Here is a 17,639-nt window from a genome sequence, read left to right as displayed (position 1 = left end):
AAATGCAAAGAAAGCAAGCTAACTAAACTAATACAATATAGGATACGAAAGTAAGCTAGAAGGGGGTTGGATTGGGCATGCGGCCATGGGCAACAGGCCCTGGACAAGCATGACCGTTACACTTCGCATCTAGGATAGGAGGATCAAGATTCTTGTTGATGTTCTTGCCAACTATCAGGCCCTTTCTCGAAGTTGCTCTAGTATTGATTTGATGGAACCTAAGAAACATAGATATGGATACAATACACGAATATAACACGATACGGAAACGACGACACGCCATATTTTAAAAATCTAAGACATGACACGTCTAGGGCATGTTTATTAAAATATAAATTTTTAAAAGTATATATCATCTTTATACCAAAGAAAATTCTTAAAAAACTTAGCTTGATGTATTTCACACTCAAAGTTATTATTATTGTCATATATGTGTTTTTTTAAATCTACTTAACAAGTGTTATATGCATGTTTAACACATTTGTGCACTAACAAGTGTCTGATACATGTCCAACAAGTGTCCAAGTGTCCAAGTGTCTGACACTCAACCGTCTCTTTAATTAGACTCAAAGAAGAAGGGTTTGTTCACACCTAAACTATGACTAACCCAACCTCTTTAAATAGACCCAAAGAGAGGGTTTGTTCACACCTAAACGAAAACTTAACAAACTAAAAAATACAAAAAAAAATTAACACATAAACCCCTACATCACAAACCATCAAAAAGTATGTCTTGATTCAGCAAATATCATAGGCAAACGATTAAATAGTTTCATGACCCTCATTATCAGCAACAATCGTCCTTAAAGTTTACTGGTGTGAGGCGCCATATAAGACCAATGCAAACACTTGCCATGTTACGAACAAAAGAAGGATTGATAAAAATTACCTTTTTCCAATCTACATAATTAATGAGCTCCTCATCCATGGATCCTTCCGCAGCAATTTGTAGTATGTTCTCTCTTTCGGATTGAGTTGGTCTTTGAAGATGAAATACCCGATCCATCCGCCCAGGCCGCTGTAGAGCCTCATCAATTTGCTTCAAATTCCGAGTGGTTGCCATCAAAACTACTCCATCTTGTTTCTCAAACCTATACATAGATGCTCAACGTGCTGTAAGAGGAATAATGTGGCCTGTACTAGTGTAGCACAATATCTAGGAGAATTTTTTATTAAAATCTAATCGAAAATAGACAAAGTTCCAATAAAATATAAGGCTACAAACCAGCCTTTTGAACAACAATTCTTAAACATAATAACTTACATTTAACAGCAGTAAAACTTAAGGAACAAAAAGGGTGCACTAAATGGAAAAAAGATTTACACGGTAAACGGTAAAACAAAAACTTAAAAGAAAGCCTTTCAAATGGCCAAGACATCACTCCAATCAAGTAAAGGAAAAGAAAGATATTATGCTCATCAATTGACTCCTCTGAAGATAACTCATCCTCAACCGTAGGTAGCCAAACAAAAGTGGTCAGGAGAGTGAAATGAACAAAGATCTGAGACATTGAAGGGGGAAGCAATCATGAAATGAGGTGGAAGATCAACCTTGTAAACGTTAGGAAGGAACATATCTTTCAATGATGGGAAAAGGGCCAATTTTCTTTGGATATTGCTCGTTGTGAGCAAGGTTATTAACTCATAACAAGCATCAAAACTAAAATTTTCTAGAATGACTTTGTTTCATTTTATTTCTCCTATATATTATACTTCCATTTTGTTGTAGTACATACGTGCCAGTTGTCTCATATATGGGTTTATTGTGTTTCAACTTTCAAGACATCCAGAGGAAGAGAACTAGAACATTGGATGGTCAAAATAACAAAAAGAAATTTAAGCTTACCCATCGAGCTCCACAAGAAGTTGGTTAATGAAAGCCTCATGATCCTGCTCTTTGGTATGAATAAACTTGCCACGAACTCCAGCAAAGAGGTCAAAATCCTCCACAAATATGATCACAGGTGCCTAGAGATATCACTCTAGAACTAAAGTTAGACATGGAAGATTGCAAAAATTAACCATCTAATCTCTTCTAGCATAAAAACCAAGGAAAATATTGCAGGTTAAAAAGCATTCACAACAATATAACCAGAAAGAAACAAACACGAATCTGTACCAAGTAAGATTGAATGCATAAGTTGCATATTGAAACTTCACTGAGAATTGGGTAGATTATTTAAAGGAAGAAAAACAATGATAGGAATTTGCAAAGCACGAAAGCAAAGGCCCTGAGGTTGCCAAAAACCCGCCTATTGAAATAAAGAGCCCCAAAGTCACATCCTTCTCCTATTCATTGAAGATCCTTGGATCCTTCTCAAGCCAAACTTACCACATCAATGGCTCTAGTTGCATTAACCCAAAGGACTTTAGCTTTCCTCTCTAGAGAAAGGGAAGAGGCTGCCCAACATTCCCAAAAGAACCAAATTAAGGTATAACAACAGGGAAACTGTCCCACTATGAGCAAAATGCACTCCAAGAGAATTTTTAAATTACTATCTTCAGTTTCTGACAAATAAGAAAGCCCTTTTTAATCTCCTCGGTAATTGTGCATCCTTCTTACATACCTTCCTGATATCTTAGTAGAAGGTTCTTGGGCAAGGCTAGAGCCTTTTAGGTAGTGGTTGCTCACACAATCCTTCGAGAGATTTTGATTGCAAGGATATAGAAGAGTATTTTACAGCCTTGAGAATAATATGATGAGAAAGCTGGGGATCTTTTTTTTTTTTTCACCTGATGTTATTTTGCTAATGCTATTTTACAATAGCTTTATTTCTTCTGCTACTGCTAATTAGAGAGCTTCTACAACACTCTACGCTTGGAGTTTATTCTTACCAGTACATTCATTAACTAATGAAATTGTTTCTTATCAAACTAATAAAAATTATAATGTATCTACCAATATGTGTAAGTCCAGATAATGCATATTTCAACAGTAAAGATTCAAGAGAACAACCAAATCTCTTGCAGTTTGGAATAATTCCCGGACATTGGATGCACTTTGTCCAACCCATAGTCCAGGCTCTAATTCTTGGGCTTCAACTGTAACAACTGGTACTTTTGCTTCTGCAGCTATGGCCAGTGCAAGAGATGTCTTTCCTGTTCCCCTCTCACCAACAATTAAGACCCCCTGCAATAAGATGCTCAAACCATGAGGAGACATAAGAATTGTTTTAGCAAACACTGCAACTCAACGTGTGGTATCCAAATATGGAAGGAAATCTGATTGATAACGCAGAACAAGACACAGTCTATTATTTGTTGACCCTCTATATTAAGAGACTTACCATCTCATGTTTGTTTAAATAAGAAAACATTTCGGTGAAGGTAATGAAATTACAAAAGTAAACCAGCCATACGACATTCAGAATCACTCTCCTATTGTAGACATGGAGTAATTACCAGAAAGGAAAAAAAAAAAAACACAAATTAAAACCGTTAGATTTGAGGCACCAGGAGAAAGCTGAAAATAAAATAAAATCCCAAAAGGAAGCACTATTCTTCTTTTCCATTTTGATCATTTCTTCTAGCTCCAACTCCATTTTCCAAAACAGAGCACCACAAACATGTAACTTTTAGACTTTCTTTTTTTAATACCAATGACCACAACACACTCAGCTCATGGCTTCTTTTTGGTGTTCCCCCTTTAAATTTTATACAAATTATTCGATCCATAATGTATACTTAAATTGGAATGCCTTTGTTTTTCTGTATTTTATTTTTATTTTCTGCTTTTTCTCTCAATATTTGAACTTTTAATAATTTTATTATATCAATGAAAAGATTTGTTTCCCCTAAAAAAAGATCAATGACCATAAAAGTTTGCACGATAAATTGACCAACAATACTAGGATGGGGGTAAGGATGAAAATTAAATGCATCTAACAAGTCTGCTGAAAGTCTCGAAGTGAATGGATGTTTAAAAAGAAGGGAAAAAAAAAAGATGGATGAATCCTCATGGATGCATTTTATGTTTGAAGGTTAAAAAAAGATATCGACCATATCTTCATGGTCATTACAGCACAAATGTTTCAGCAGCATTGCTTCAGAAGTTCGACAAGCATGGCCTTTTAATCTTACAGCAGAAAATGTATCAAAAAACAGGCGAACATTTTTTGATGGATCCTGAAACTTTCCTTGAGAAAAACGAAAGAATAAAAGGGCATGCAAAAAGAAAGTTCGCAAAAAAGAAAATGAAGGAAAACTAGGAAAACGGACTCCAAATTGATGGATTGATTCAGTTAAGGCTTGTTTTGGTAATTGGTACACTTGGTGGGAAAGAAACTCAAAAAATTTTGAAAAATGGAAGTTTTGATGGGAAGAGAGTTTTTTTTTCTATTGGAAAAGTAATTAGACTTTCATTGATATAATGACAAGAGACTAACGCTCAAAAATGCAAGATACAAGAGATGATGGAAATAATACAAATGATGACAAAAGCAATACTTAAACTAAGAAAATAAAAGCATTCCAATTCAAACAAATATCTTGAATGAAATGATTAGCATAAGACTTAGAGAACACCAAGAAGAAGCTAGAGAGATTTGATTTTATTAAACAGGCAGCAGCTTTCTAAATATTTTTGCAATAATTCTTCCTCTTGAAATTTTTCCTAGTTGTAGTTCTTTTCTATGTAATTCAGTTTTTCTTTACCTTTCTTTTTTTTTTCTTTTTTAGAAGCTAACTTTCATCGAGAAAAAAATAAAGGAACTAAGGGCAGGGGCATCCAGAAAACCAAGCACACAAAAGAGCACCCTATTAGATAAAGGGGCTTTAATGAAGAAAAATAAGAACCAAAAAATAATTCAGTTTGAGCTGTTAGTTTGGGTGGGCTGATAGTCTTTTGTTTCTTTGATTGTTAAATTGGATGTAGTAGACCCTTGTTTCGGATGTTACTTTTGTAACTTTTCATGGAAATTTCTGTTTGTTTTCCCAAAGAATGGAGAGGGAAATCCCTTCTAAACATTTCTGTTATAATTCTATAATTAGGATTTTCCATTCTTGTAAACATTTTGTGATATTTTCCTTTTGTGATATTTTTCTTTTCTATGCATTGTACACTTGTATATATTCGTATCTTTGGTGAATGAATAAAGTATTCTGATTCTTTCTCAAACCTAAGAGATTTACATGGGAGCTCTCTAAATAAACTTAGGGTTTTTGTGAATCTTAGGGTTTGAGAATTTAGAACCCATTTGTGATACGTTTAGGGTTTTGTGGAGAGGTGAGTTTACTCACAGTCGCCATCTTCGGTTCGTTCGCCGCCGCTGCCGGAAAAAAAAAAAAAAAGCTGTTTTTTCGACACCGCCTATTCCAAAGAGAAGCCCAGCCACTGATCTACAAAACCCCCAAAGTCCGGTTGCCATCTGACCAGCGCGTGAGGCTCACGCGGCCCCTATTCCAGCCTGCTGTCCGTCCATGCGCCGCCGTTTTTTCGTCCGTCTTCAGTGAGGTTTCCTCGGTGTTGTTGGCTCTTCTTGGTGGTGTCTTTGTTTGGGATATATAGATATACTCATTTCTTGTGTAGACATCACTTCGGTAAATTAGGATTTGATTCTTTGCTGTCCGATGTCTACTTTTTGAGGTAATGGCTGATAAGAAACCAGTAATGTCTGAGATTGTTCCTATGGTGTCAAAAGTAACTGAACACAAGTTGAATGGATCCAACTACTATTCATGGAGATCAAATCCAGGAGGTGTTGTTTGTTATTATTGTCATAAACCTGGCCATACGAAACGTGAATGCAGAAGATTGTTGAATAAGGGTCAGAGGATGTCATCACCCTCTGCACATGTCACCTCTACTCCTGATAATCTTGACAAGTCAATTACGATTTCTGCAGGGGAGTTTGCTAAATTTCAGTAGTATCAAGAGTCATTGAGGGCATCATCTTCTACTCCCATTACGACCATCGCAGAGACAGGTAACAGTTCTAAATGCCTTCTTTCCTCCACGTCAAAATGGGTCATTAACTCTGGCGCTATAGACCATATGCCAGGTAACCCCAGTTTATTCTCTACCCTTTGTACATCTACCTCTTCACCTAATGTCACTATAGCTGATGGAACCTCCACTCCTGTTTTAGGATCAGGAACCGTCCATCTCACTGAATCAATTTCTTTGTCATCAGTTTTAAATTTACCAAATTTCTCGTTTAATTTGATTTCGGTCAATAAATTCACTTGTGATCTTCATTGTTGCATCTCCTTTTTCCCTGGTTATTGCTTATTTCAGGATCTTACGACGAAACAGACCATTGGTAAAGGGCGGGAAGTTGGAGGTCTTTACATCTTTGAACCACAGACACTTACGGCCATCACATGCTCTAGCGTGTCGTCTCCCTTTGAAGAGCATTGTCGTTTGGGTCATCCATCTATCTCTGTGTTGAAGAGTCTTCGTCCACAACTTCAACATTTGTCTTCTTTCGATTGTGAGTCATGTCAATTTGCTAAATTTCATCGTTTGAGTTCGTATCCTCAAGTCAATAAACGAGCTAGTGCTCCTTTTGAATTAGTCCATTCTGATGTTTGGGGTCCCTGTCCTGTTGAGTCCAAAGGAGGGTTTAGGTATTTTGTTACATTTGTCAATGACTATTCTCGTGTTACGTGGTTATATTTAATGAAAAGTCGTTCTGAGTTACTTTCTCATTTTCGTAACTTCCATGCCGAAATTCAACCTCAGTTTAGTGGTATTCTTAAATCCTACGGAGTGATAATGCTAAGGAATATTTCTCTCATATACTCAAGTCTTATTTAGATGCCCATGGTATTCTTCATCAATCTTCTTATGTTGATACTCCATCTCAAAATGGGGTTGCAAAACGAAAGAATCGTCATCTCCTTGAGAGAGCCAGAGCTTTGATGTTTCAGATGCATGTTCCAAAATCCTTTTGGGCTGATACTGTTTCCACAGCTTGTTTCTTAATAAATCGCATGCCCTCTTCCATTCTTAAGGGTGATACCTTTTCGTACTTTATGCCCCAAGCAACATTTGTTTCCCATTCATCCCAGAATATTTGGTTGTACCTGCTTTGTTCGGGATGTTCGGCCTCAGCATACCAAGCTGGATCCAAAGTCCTTAAAATGTATTTTCCTTGGTTATTCTCGTGTCCAAAATGGGTATCGGTGTTATTGTCCTAGTCTTAATAAATATTTAGTCTCTCCTGATATCACATTTTTTTAACATACCCCATTTTTTCATCACCGTCTTTCTCTTCGAATAAGAGTCAGGGGGAGCATAAGGAATTAGAGGATGATTTCCTTGTCTACACAGTTATTTCTCTTTTCGATCCTCTTCCTGATTCATCTCTTCCTGTGGCTATCTCTACTCTTCCTGATTCATCTCTTCCTCCCATCGTTAAGGTCTATACTCGATGACAACCTCCTCCAGTTCCATGCCTTGTACCAGAGTCTTCTTCGTCATTGGATCCAGAAACGAGTGTTGATCTTCCTATTGCTCTTCGTAAAGGTAAACGTACTTGTACTCATCCTATTTCCTCTTTTGTTTCATATAATCATTTGTCACCTTCCACATGTTCATTCATTGCATCTTTAGAGTTTGTATCCATCCCGAAAACTATTCATGAGGCTTTGTCTCATCCTGGTTGGTGTGCCGCAATGGTGGAGGAGATGACTGCCTTAGATGATAATTGTACTTGGGATTTAGTTTCTCTCCCTGCAAGAAAGAAGGCTATCGGTTGCAAATGGGTGTTTGTAGTTAAAGTCAATCCTGATGGTTCTGTTGCTTGGTTAAAAGCGCGCTTCGTAGTGAAAGGCTACGCACAAACTTATGGCGTTGACTATGCTAATACTTTTTCTCCTGTAGCAAAAATGGCATCTGTGAGATTGTTTATTTCATTAGCTTCAATCAATCATTGGCCTTTACATCAGCTTGATATTAAAAATGCATTTCTTCATGGTGATCTTCAAGAAGAGGTGTATATGGAGCAACTACCAGGGTTTGTTGCTCAGGGGGAGAATGGAACGGTGTGTCACCTTCATAAATCCTTGTATGGATTAAAGCAGAGCCCACGAGCTTGGTTTGGTAAATTTAGTCAGGTGATTGAAAGCTTTGGAATGCGGAAGAGTAGGTCAAATCATTCAGTCTTTTTTAAGAGATCTGAGGGTGGTGTCATCTTGTTAGTTGTATATGTGGATGATATTGTGATTACTGGTAATGATGCTTCAGGTATCCAATCTCTAAAGAACTTTCTTCATAGTCAATTCCATACAAAAGATTTGGGCATGTTGAAATACTTCTTAGGAATTGAGGTAATAAGAAGCAAGAAAGGAATTCTATTATCACTGAGAAAATATGTACTTGACTTGTTGACTGAAACAGGAAAGCTAGGGGCTAAGCCAGGTAGTACCCCAATGATGCCCAACTTACAGCTCACAAAAGATGGAGAATTGCTAAAAGATCCTGAAAGATATAGGAGGTTAGTGGGAAAACTTAATTACCTTACAATGACTCGACCCGACATAGCCTATTCAGTAAGTATTGTGAGTCAGTACATGTCATGCCCTACAGTTGATCATTGGGCTGCATTGGAACAGATTCTTTGTTATTTGAAGGCTACTCCCAGACGTGGTTTATTATATAAGGATTATAGTCATACTAATATTGAATGTTTCTCAGACGCTGATTGGGCAGGAACTAAAGAAGACAAAAGATCAACCTCAGGGTATTGTGTTTTTGTTGGTGGTAATTTTATTTCTTGGAAGAGTAAGAAGTAAAATGTGGTGTCACGTTCAAGTGCAGAATCAGAATGTAGAGCAATGGCACAATCTGTGTGTGAATAGATTTGGATATATGAACTTCTTGTTGAGTTGGGATTTGAAATCACCACACTGACAAAGTTGTGGTGTGATAATCAAGCAGCACTTCATATTGCGTCTAATCCAGTATTTCATGAAAGGACTAAACATATTGAAGTTGATTGCCATTTTGTACGTGAGAAAATTCAACAAGGGTTGGTATCTACAGGATATGTGAAGACTGGAGAACAATTAGGAGATATCTTCACGAAAGCATTGGAGTAAGACGTATAGATTATCTATGTAACAAGTTGGGCATGATTAACATATATGCTCCAACTTGAGGGGGAGTGTTATAATTCTATAATTAGGATTTTCCATTCTTGTAAATATTTTGTGATATTTTCCTTTTGTGATATTTTCCTTTTCTATGCTTTGTACACTTGTATATATATTCATATCTTTGGTGAATGACTAAAGTATTCTGATTCTTTCTCAAACCTAAGAGTTTTACAATTTCGACAGTTTTGGCCTTCCTAATGGCCACCACAAACCAGCACCATATGGCACTTTAATCAAGTGAGTAATACTATCACCCAGTAACGTAAACTACCAAAACATTTTTCTGTTGAAATTCAACCCCAAAAAAAGAAGGAAAAAGAAAAAGAAAAAAACTGTTGAGGTAGAAATATAGAAGGAAAATATGTCCGAGAGGAATTTGAGGAACTAGCTATCTACCATCAGTTAAACATACCCGAGGGGCACGTGCACCCATTTCTTGAAAAGCACGAGGATTTTGTAGAAATGCCACGACTTCATTAATCTCCTCTCTCATTGACTCAACACTAGCAAAATCTTTCAAAGGTATTGGTGGATTTTTCACCCTCTGCAAATCACATGCCGATCATAAATATATTTAAGAAGTTATCAGAAGAAAAACAGTAGGAACTCTAGCATTTGGCTCTAACCTTCATTCTATCAAATGCACGTGTAATTGGGTCAACACCAGCCCGCTTCTTATGTTTGATTTTCCTCTTCCTATAATTAAGATAGGATTTCTGCAGAATAGCAATGAAATTAGAATTGTCAACTGAGTGTCCAACTGCAAATAGAAACCATTGTTGGTCCAACTCTAAAGAAAATATTAGAAAAGGTCATTCAGTACAACCAACACTGCGACTAAAAAGGTTAATTACACAATATTTATCATCAACATTTTGTTGTGGTTCAGGACAGAGACACACGGCACGAATAAAATCCATGAATGAGAACTTGTTAATAGCCAGCAAATATTTAAAGTTAAAACAGTCATCATTAGCCAGCAAAAATTATAAAGTGAAAATGTTTGACAAGTGGTCAAAAAAGTATAGTATTTGCAACACAGTAGATAATGAGCCAAATATCCAAGTCCTTAATGTAAAGGATATCGATATTCCTATCATAAAAGATGTAATGGCATGATTCCAAGACTCCAGTGTATTCTCAAACAAAATGTCGTGAAAACAATTAGTATACTCATCACAGAACACAAGCATTAAATGATAGAGGCAATGAGATCTTGACACCATGTATGCATCATTATGATGAAAAAGGCAACAGAGAAAATTTAGAAAGTGTTTGAAGCGTTGAGTTGGTTATTATAGTCTATGAGTTATAATAGTTTGTGTTTAGGGTATAGACTATTTTAGTCTAAGTTATAATAGACTGTGTATGAGTGCAGACTGTTGTAGTCTAGGTAGTAAATAGTAAATATTGTAACAAATTAGGAAAGAGATGATGAGTAGGAAATAAACATCATAATATATGGCAAACATTATAATAAAGAGAGATTTAAAATAGTAATATTATAATCATTTGTAGGTTATAATAATTGGAAACACCAACTATTATGATTGGAGCCCCAAACATGGAGTGGGCTATAATAGTCCACTCCACTCACTTGAAGTTGGGACCCAAACACCCAAGTTCTCCATGTTGCCTTAACCAACACCATGTCCAAATCATAAGCATATCTATAACTAACAATCAATAAGTAGTAAGTTACCACTCTCCCCAACTTCCGCAAATTTGGATTCCTACGAACTGGTCCATAGCCAAGAAGCCTTGGCACTTTTCTCTTCATAAAGGAGAAGATATGAAACAAAATATATCCGTATATAGCACTTCTAATCATAAACCAAAAAAACCACCGGAAACCATCTGTTTTTCTAGATTTAAAATTCATTTCTGCCTCAGATTGCCATTTCAAGTACCATGTAGAACCAACGGTCTGATCTATTTCCTCTGGCCATGCCATCCCTAACCGGAGTCTCAACTGTCATAGAATAATAACAATAGTTGGAAACATAAAACAAAAACAAATATCTTGAATAACAAATAGTCTCAAACAATTAAATGAAAGATCTAATACCGGATAAGGGACTAAAAACTCCACAGTGGGAAATACAATCATTGTCATTAAGTCGTCATTTATATTTTTTATTTTCTCGAACACCCAACTTCTCCCATACGAAACAACTCTAGTTTTCCACAATGCATTCAAGCAACTCTGAGACAACCTTAAGCTCAGGCTGAACTGTTGATAGATATCCAATTCCGAGAATGGGATCCACATCAAGTGAATAGTAGTTGGTATACCACAGGCGAGCATTTTCATATATAGCCCATCAAAACCTCCAAAATCTTCAAATAGCATTTCAAATTCCTGAATGAGATAGCAAGATTAGAATTATAAAAATAAGTTACAATTAAAGAGCACAATGTATCTGTGGATTGCCTTAGTGTCCAAGAAAAATTCCTTGTCATCCCCTTTTAGTGTAATATACATGGCAGCCCAATCATGCCGTATTCGGGCACGATCTACTAGCCTCTTTGTCACAGCATAGGGAACAGCCACTGGATCAATTTCCCATCGTTTCTTTTCTTCATTGTACCAAGTATTTGCTACAGTTCTATCTCGGTCAAGAAGAATGCGTTCCTGCAATTAGAATATAGCTGCTTACTTGCAAGGGTAACGATATCTTTGTCAAGAAAAAAAAGTTTACCATAAATGTTAAGGGTAGCTAAGTTTGAATAAAATATTTTACAGAAAAATAATGGCAATATAAAGCTCTATTATGAAATACAAAGATCCCATACATATCAATTAAGTGCATGGTTTAACCATACCTGTCTCTGGGCCACATATTTTTTACGAAATTCCACATTTTCTAGTAGGTTTTTTTTCAAATCTGCCTTAGCTTCTTCACGCCACTTCTTCCAGCCATGGAATAACTGAAGACTAATAGCTTTAGGAACCACAACTTCCTTATGGCCAAACATCCACTTCAACTCAACTTCTGGAAAACCCTTCACCACCTCATCCTCTGGGGTGTTAACAACAAAACGTTTTTCATCACCAAACCTTTTCATGTTCTTTCTCAGACGAGCCTCCATGTTCTTCTGCAGCCTCCTAGAATCTTCAAGACCTTCACTTATACGTCGGGCAAAATCAACTGCTTCTTGATCTAAAAAATTTCCAAGACTAACACCTTCCACCACAGTTGGAAGAATACTTTGCTCCAACTTTTTTCTTTGCGTATTTTCCAAATCTTTTTTAATATAATCTTTAGACAGCTTTGTAAGAAGTTGTTTTGGCATTCTGCAACAAAGAAGAAAAAACTGGTAATAAAATTTAAATCTTTTATTTTTATGTCAAAAGAGTTTCATTAAAGGGAAACACCAGTACCACAAATTCAAAAAAAATAAAATCGTGTGACAAGGATCAAGAAGACAAAAGCACATATTATCATTACAAATATAGCAAGTTAGATGGCTAAAAATCATGGAAAATGTTTAGTGATATATGTAATAACGTATTGCTAAAATATAAACCATTTACAATGCAATGTCAATTCAAAAGTAAAAATCCCGATGCAATTTTTTCCTAAAATTTTTGCCTCGCGTGCAAATTTTTCTTAGAATTTTTGCAGTTGCAAAGGGTTATTTTCTTTTCTTTTTTTTTTTTTTTCTTTGTAAAGAAACCAGACTTTTCAATGAATTAATAAAAATGAGTCTAATGCTCAAAGTACATGAAAGGAAACTAAAATAAAGACTGCAAACTTGGCAAAATAAGGCTAGTTGCAAACAAATTTTCCTATCCCAGACCACCCTTCTCTGTAGCTTTCAACACGGTAACATTCACAAAAGGCCTCTAATGATCTTTTGATTCTTTTCTAATTGAGCTTTAATCAAATCAAGAATCCTAAGCAGAAAACGATAATGAGACAGGATTCCACTCAAAACCAGCTGTGTTAACATTTTTTTTTATAATTAACCCAACTTTTATTGAGATCAAATGAACCCCCCCCCCCCCCCCCAAAAAAAAAAAAAAAAAGAAAACTCCAATCAAGCATAACAAGACCTAACGTGTAATTTGTTTTGAAAAGGAAACAAATCTCTTCATTGAAACAATGTAAAGAAACTAATGCTCAAAGCTCAAGAAACCTATGTAAGAAGCACTAATACAAAATACCAAAGGTAAGCAACATATTGCAAAAAATATTATGAAAAGAAATAAAAGCATTCTAATTTAAAAAAATACTCCAAGCTTTTACACTCGGAGGCCTAACAGGTTATTACAAAAAGCTTTTACATGCGGAGGCCCACAGAGAAGTATGAAATCTTACAAGGACGACGGCCACACCTCTCTCCAAGCCCTCTAAAAGTTCTATTGTTGCTTTTCCAAAGACCCCATAAAATAGCACAAAAGCTAGTCAACCACAAAAAGGAGCCATTGTCATGAAAGGGAAATGAGGAAGAAGTCCCAACACTCTGAAGCTACAACCTGATGTAGGAATATAAACCATTCTTGTTTGGCTAATCTTGCTTATTCTTGGCCAATCTTGTTTGTTCTTGGCCATTCTTGTGTATTTTTAGCTAATCTTGACTCTTCTTATATTATCTCGAGTCTTGGTTGTTATGGTTCTTGAAGTGGGCTTGTATGCGGGTTGGTTGTTATTAAAATCCCAACCGATTGCCCTTTTTTAGATGTAAAAGTAGTGTTGTTGAAGCTTACGTTGAAGAGTAGCGGAACAATTAAGTGAACTATTGAGTGTTGACCAAGTTATTAACTCTACCAACTGCCATGGAGGAACTGTCAAATAAAAAGATTAGCCTTCTATGAAATTTTGATCTTCCAAAGCGAGGAAAAGTTAGGGGCTCAAGGAGGAAGGGCTCACCCGTTATAGAAAGAAAAAGCTACAAGAAAAGCCTTTAGAAGGACTAGGATTCTAAAAACGAATGTCCCTTCTCCCTCAAAAAAATTGAAAAGTCCTCCAATGGAGGTAAATGGGCCACAATATCAATCGACTCTCTATTAGAAAGGGAACTTCCAAAATAGTGTAGAAATATGGTACAGGCAAGGAAACAAATAACATGGGGGTCTATCTACCCACCATTTATTTTCCTAGAAATAAGTGTTCAGCCCATCGCTCACAGAAAAATGAACACACTCAGAGAAAAAAGGGAACCCTTTAGCAACAGCTTTCCACGAAATTTTGGAAGTACCTCTCCAAACCCTCTTCAAAAGCCACCTCAAAGGGATGGGGCCTGAGTTTACTCATAAAAAACACATTCCACAAAGTATCAGACTAACAAGGGAAATGCCACTACCAATAAGCTCATTAAGTGCCTTTAAGTTCCCTATCCCTGGCCCCCTACACTCCACCACCACCTCCCAATTCACCAAACATAGCCTCTCTCCTTCCTCCACCCTTTCCCATAAGAAATTTCACATAAGCCTCTCCAAGGAATTGGTAACCTTCACATGGATCCTACACAACGGAAGGAAATAAATTGGAATGCTGCTTAGGATAATCTGGATTAAGAGGAGAGACATTTTTAAACCTTTTCCACCACAAGATCCCAAACAAGAAATACATCTAGGGTTATGGCCAAGGAAAAGACCATATTTCACAACCCACCAAGAAGACCCAGCTTTCCACTTTAGGACTAAACACTTATATTTATTCATCTTCAACCCCAACTCGATTAAGGTAAGCACTCACTGTGAAGCAAGCTTTTCTCCAAATACACACACACACACACATATATATACATGTCCTTATATATATATATATACACATATATCTACATATATATATACATAAATAGTGAGAGAAATATTTCAAAACAACTCCTTTCTTTCTAAACAAAAGAGAGTGGTGTCTTCGACAAACATTGAATGAGAAACATGAACATTTCCCTCCCCTATCTCGAGACCTTGAATAACTTTCTTTTCCATCCCTTTCGTAAGTGAACAACTTGGGACACTAACTATTATGATGAATACAATGTGAAATTGAGAATGTTGAACCAAAAAAATATTTTTTTTTTCTTTTTTCTTTTTTTTTTCTTTTGCCATCAAGAGAGCATAGAATTTGTATCAAAATGGTGTTACTGTTCCAATGCGGACACAGAACAAGTCAATTCCTTTCTCTACTTCTCTTGATCCGTAAGTTTGATTCTGCGTCAAGCAGTTTGAAGTTTCGATGAGGAAGAATTTTTTTACGTTCGTTTCCTTTTGTCCTTTTAACCATTTTTTTCTTTTTTTCTTTTTTTCTTTTTTTCTTTTTTTTCTTTTCTGTAAGAAACCGAGCATTGGAAAAAATGAAGAAGAAGAATCTCTAGCCTGATTACATGCCCCTAGATTCACCATTAATCAAAATAGGAAGATTCAAAGACATCAGACAATGCCCCACATCCACATCCTGTATTTGAAGCCAAAACCATTCTTCCGGTAAACTTTATCCAAAAACTCCCAACTCACATGGTTTATGCTTTTTCAAAATCAATTTTAAACATTCATTCACTATCAGTATTGTAGTTCATAAGAAAACTGAAAATATACAGAAAAAATTAATGGTCAACTCATCCTTCAAGGCTACAGAAGGCTGACATCCTGATGAGGAATAAAAAACTTAATAAGAAATTAAGGTAGAACATCAAGTAATTAGGCTAAAGATCTGGAGAGATTTGCTCCATGACATGGTTTTGTTTAAGAGATCTGTGTATGGAAGTAAACCATTAAAAGTTACAACACGCTTCCAACATATGAGTTCTTTGAAAGTATTAGAGGGACAAACATCACATAAAGTTAAGTTTGTGCTTGTACCTGTTAGTATCCTTCCCTCTGGCTCTCATTTCCCGGGTAAACCTCTTCACTAGTTGGTCGCATTCCCGCTCAATGAAGCATAGCTCCCTCACCCCAAAACTCAGTGCTACAGTCTCTCTCCTCAAAATATTGTCCCCGATCTCCCCTACTCTCTCCCATCTCTCATTATACTCCACCTCCAACCTTCTCAATATCTGCTCCAACCTTCCCATCCTCGCCCTCCCTTCCTCCCCAACACTAACCCCCTCCTCCACCAACCTCTCATACTCCCCCTTAGCTTTCAGCACCTCATCAACAATCTCCTTCAATCTCTTTTCTAAACCCGCCTTCTCCCTCTTCAGTTCCCTCAGTTGTATATAAAGCTCATTCAAAATCCCTCCTTGCAGTTCCTCTTTTTTCAACTTCACAGCCTTCAATGCCGTCTCCACCTCTTCTACACTACAATTACCCTTTCTAGCCTCTTCTATACTCCTCGATACACCTGACACCGCCTCGAGCAACTGTCTCGTGCGGTCTGAGTACTCATGACCCCTCATGTTCGATTCAACCGCCTCCCCATTGGTTCTTTTATCCAAAACCCTCTCCCCAACAACCGGAGCTGCAATTGCAGGAGCTTTAACCGTCCTAAAAGGAACAAATCCAACAGCAATACAAAACAATGTATACGCAATTGGTTTGGCAATACAATTGAGCATAGTCCCATCATTCTTGTTATCATGTACAGACAAACTAACCAAATTTGAGGGACTAAAGTCCTCCGAAATGGGTTCGTCAGCTTCTCCATGTTCTTGTAAAGCCTTCAAGCTTCTGGGAAGTGTTGGAAAGCCAAGTAATTGTAGCCGGTTGCCATTTGAGACGGAATTGACGCATTTTCTGGTGAATATGAAGTTGCATCGGCGAGTGCGGGTTGGGCAGCTGGTTCTGAAAAGAGTAGAGTGTTGAGAGTGGGATTTGTTGGGTAATGGGAGAGAAGCAAAAATGACGTCCATAAGGACGGTGTTGAGGAAATTAGGAGCAGAAAAAGGAGATTGGTGCGGAAGAAATGAAGAAGGTTAGCATTTGGGAAGGTAGATGATGAGTGAGAAAGGGAAATGAGTGCAGGGATTAGCTAATGAATGAGAATGGGGAAATGGATGAAGGAGGGAGGTTAAAGGGGTTTTTGGGTTTATGGTTTTCCGGTCTTCCCTATGTGTTTCTCTATAATTATTTAAAATTTTAGGATTTCAAATCAGCAAAAATTATTTCATATCTTTATTTATGGATTTTAATGCTTGTGATAAATCAAAAGGAGTGAATTAATCCATCAACTTAAACTTTTGAGTTCATTGCTAATTTAATTCTTTTATTAATTATAAAGATTAACCAATGGGATACATCAATCCAAATCAACCATTAGGGCTAATTTAAACTTCGTCTAGTAATCATTTGGTTTTTATTTTAGTTCTTTAAAATTAAGCTTATAGAACACCATTTATACTAACAAATATTATTTTTGTTATTTTATGGGTGATTTTTGGGCTAAATGATAAAAGCAATATAACGAAGAAGAGGAAATTATCGGACCAAGAAAATGATAGCAAACATACCAACAACATGACCAAAATGATGGGATGGGCTAAACGAAAAGGGTTAGTTTGACTTTGAGCCAAAGTAGTCCAATCGACCATGGCCTCGGCAGAGGATAAGGTCGAGGTCGACCATCTCTATTTGATAAATGGAGCATACTACA

At 36.7% G+C, this 17,639-nt stretch overlaps 1 protein-coding gene across 2 annotated transcripts in view; it reads right to left on the bottom strand.

The window, feature by feature from the left end:
- LOC150037849 (putative inactive ATP-dependent zinc metalloprotease FTSHI 5, chloroplastic) overlaps positions 1-17,043 on the bottom strand; it is a 33,317-nt gene extending 16,274 nt beyond the window's left edge. Inside the window, exons 1-10 of one of the 2 annotated variants that reach the window (XM_090310520.1) lie at positions 15,911-17,043; positions 11,926-12,397; positions 11,534-11,734; positions 11,168-11,461; positions 10,802-11,071; positions 9,726-9,815; positions 9,512-9,643; positions 2,957-3,130; positions 1,847-1,968; positions 890-1,091 (exon numbers count right to left, since the gene is read on the bottom strand). In XM_090310520.1, coding sequence (XP_090166646.1) covers positions 890-1,091; positions 1,847-1,968; positions 2,957-3,130; positions 9,512-9,643; positions 9,726-9,815; positions 10,802-11,071; positions 11,168-11,461; positions 11,534-11,734; positions 11,926-12,397; positions 15,911-16,899 — 2,946 coding nt within the window. In that variant the 5' untranslated portion in view covers positions 16,900-17,043. Of the gene's footprint in view, positions 1-889; positions 1,092-1,846; positions 1,969-2,956; positions 3,131-9,511; positions 9,644-9,725; positions 9,816-10,801; positions 11,072-11,167; positions 11,462-11,533; positions 11,735-11,925; positions 12,418-15,910 lie in introns of both variants that reach the window. The other variant, XM_090310521.1, reaches the window with a different exon arrangement.
- Between the last annotated feature and the right edge of the window lie 596 nt (positions 17,044-17,639).

This window comes from Benincasa hispida, chromosome 2, assembly GCF_027475165.1.
Source record: "Benincasa hispida cultivar pf3 chromosome 2, pf3_genome.v1.1, whole genome shotgun sequence".
Lineage (NCBI taxonomy): Eukaryota > Viridiplantae > Streptophyta > Magnoliopsida > Cucurbitales > Cucurbitaceae > Benincasa > Benincasa hispida.
Note: the sequence above shows the minus strand (reverse complement) of the source record. Positions and strands in the feature narration are given on the sequence as shown.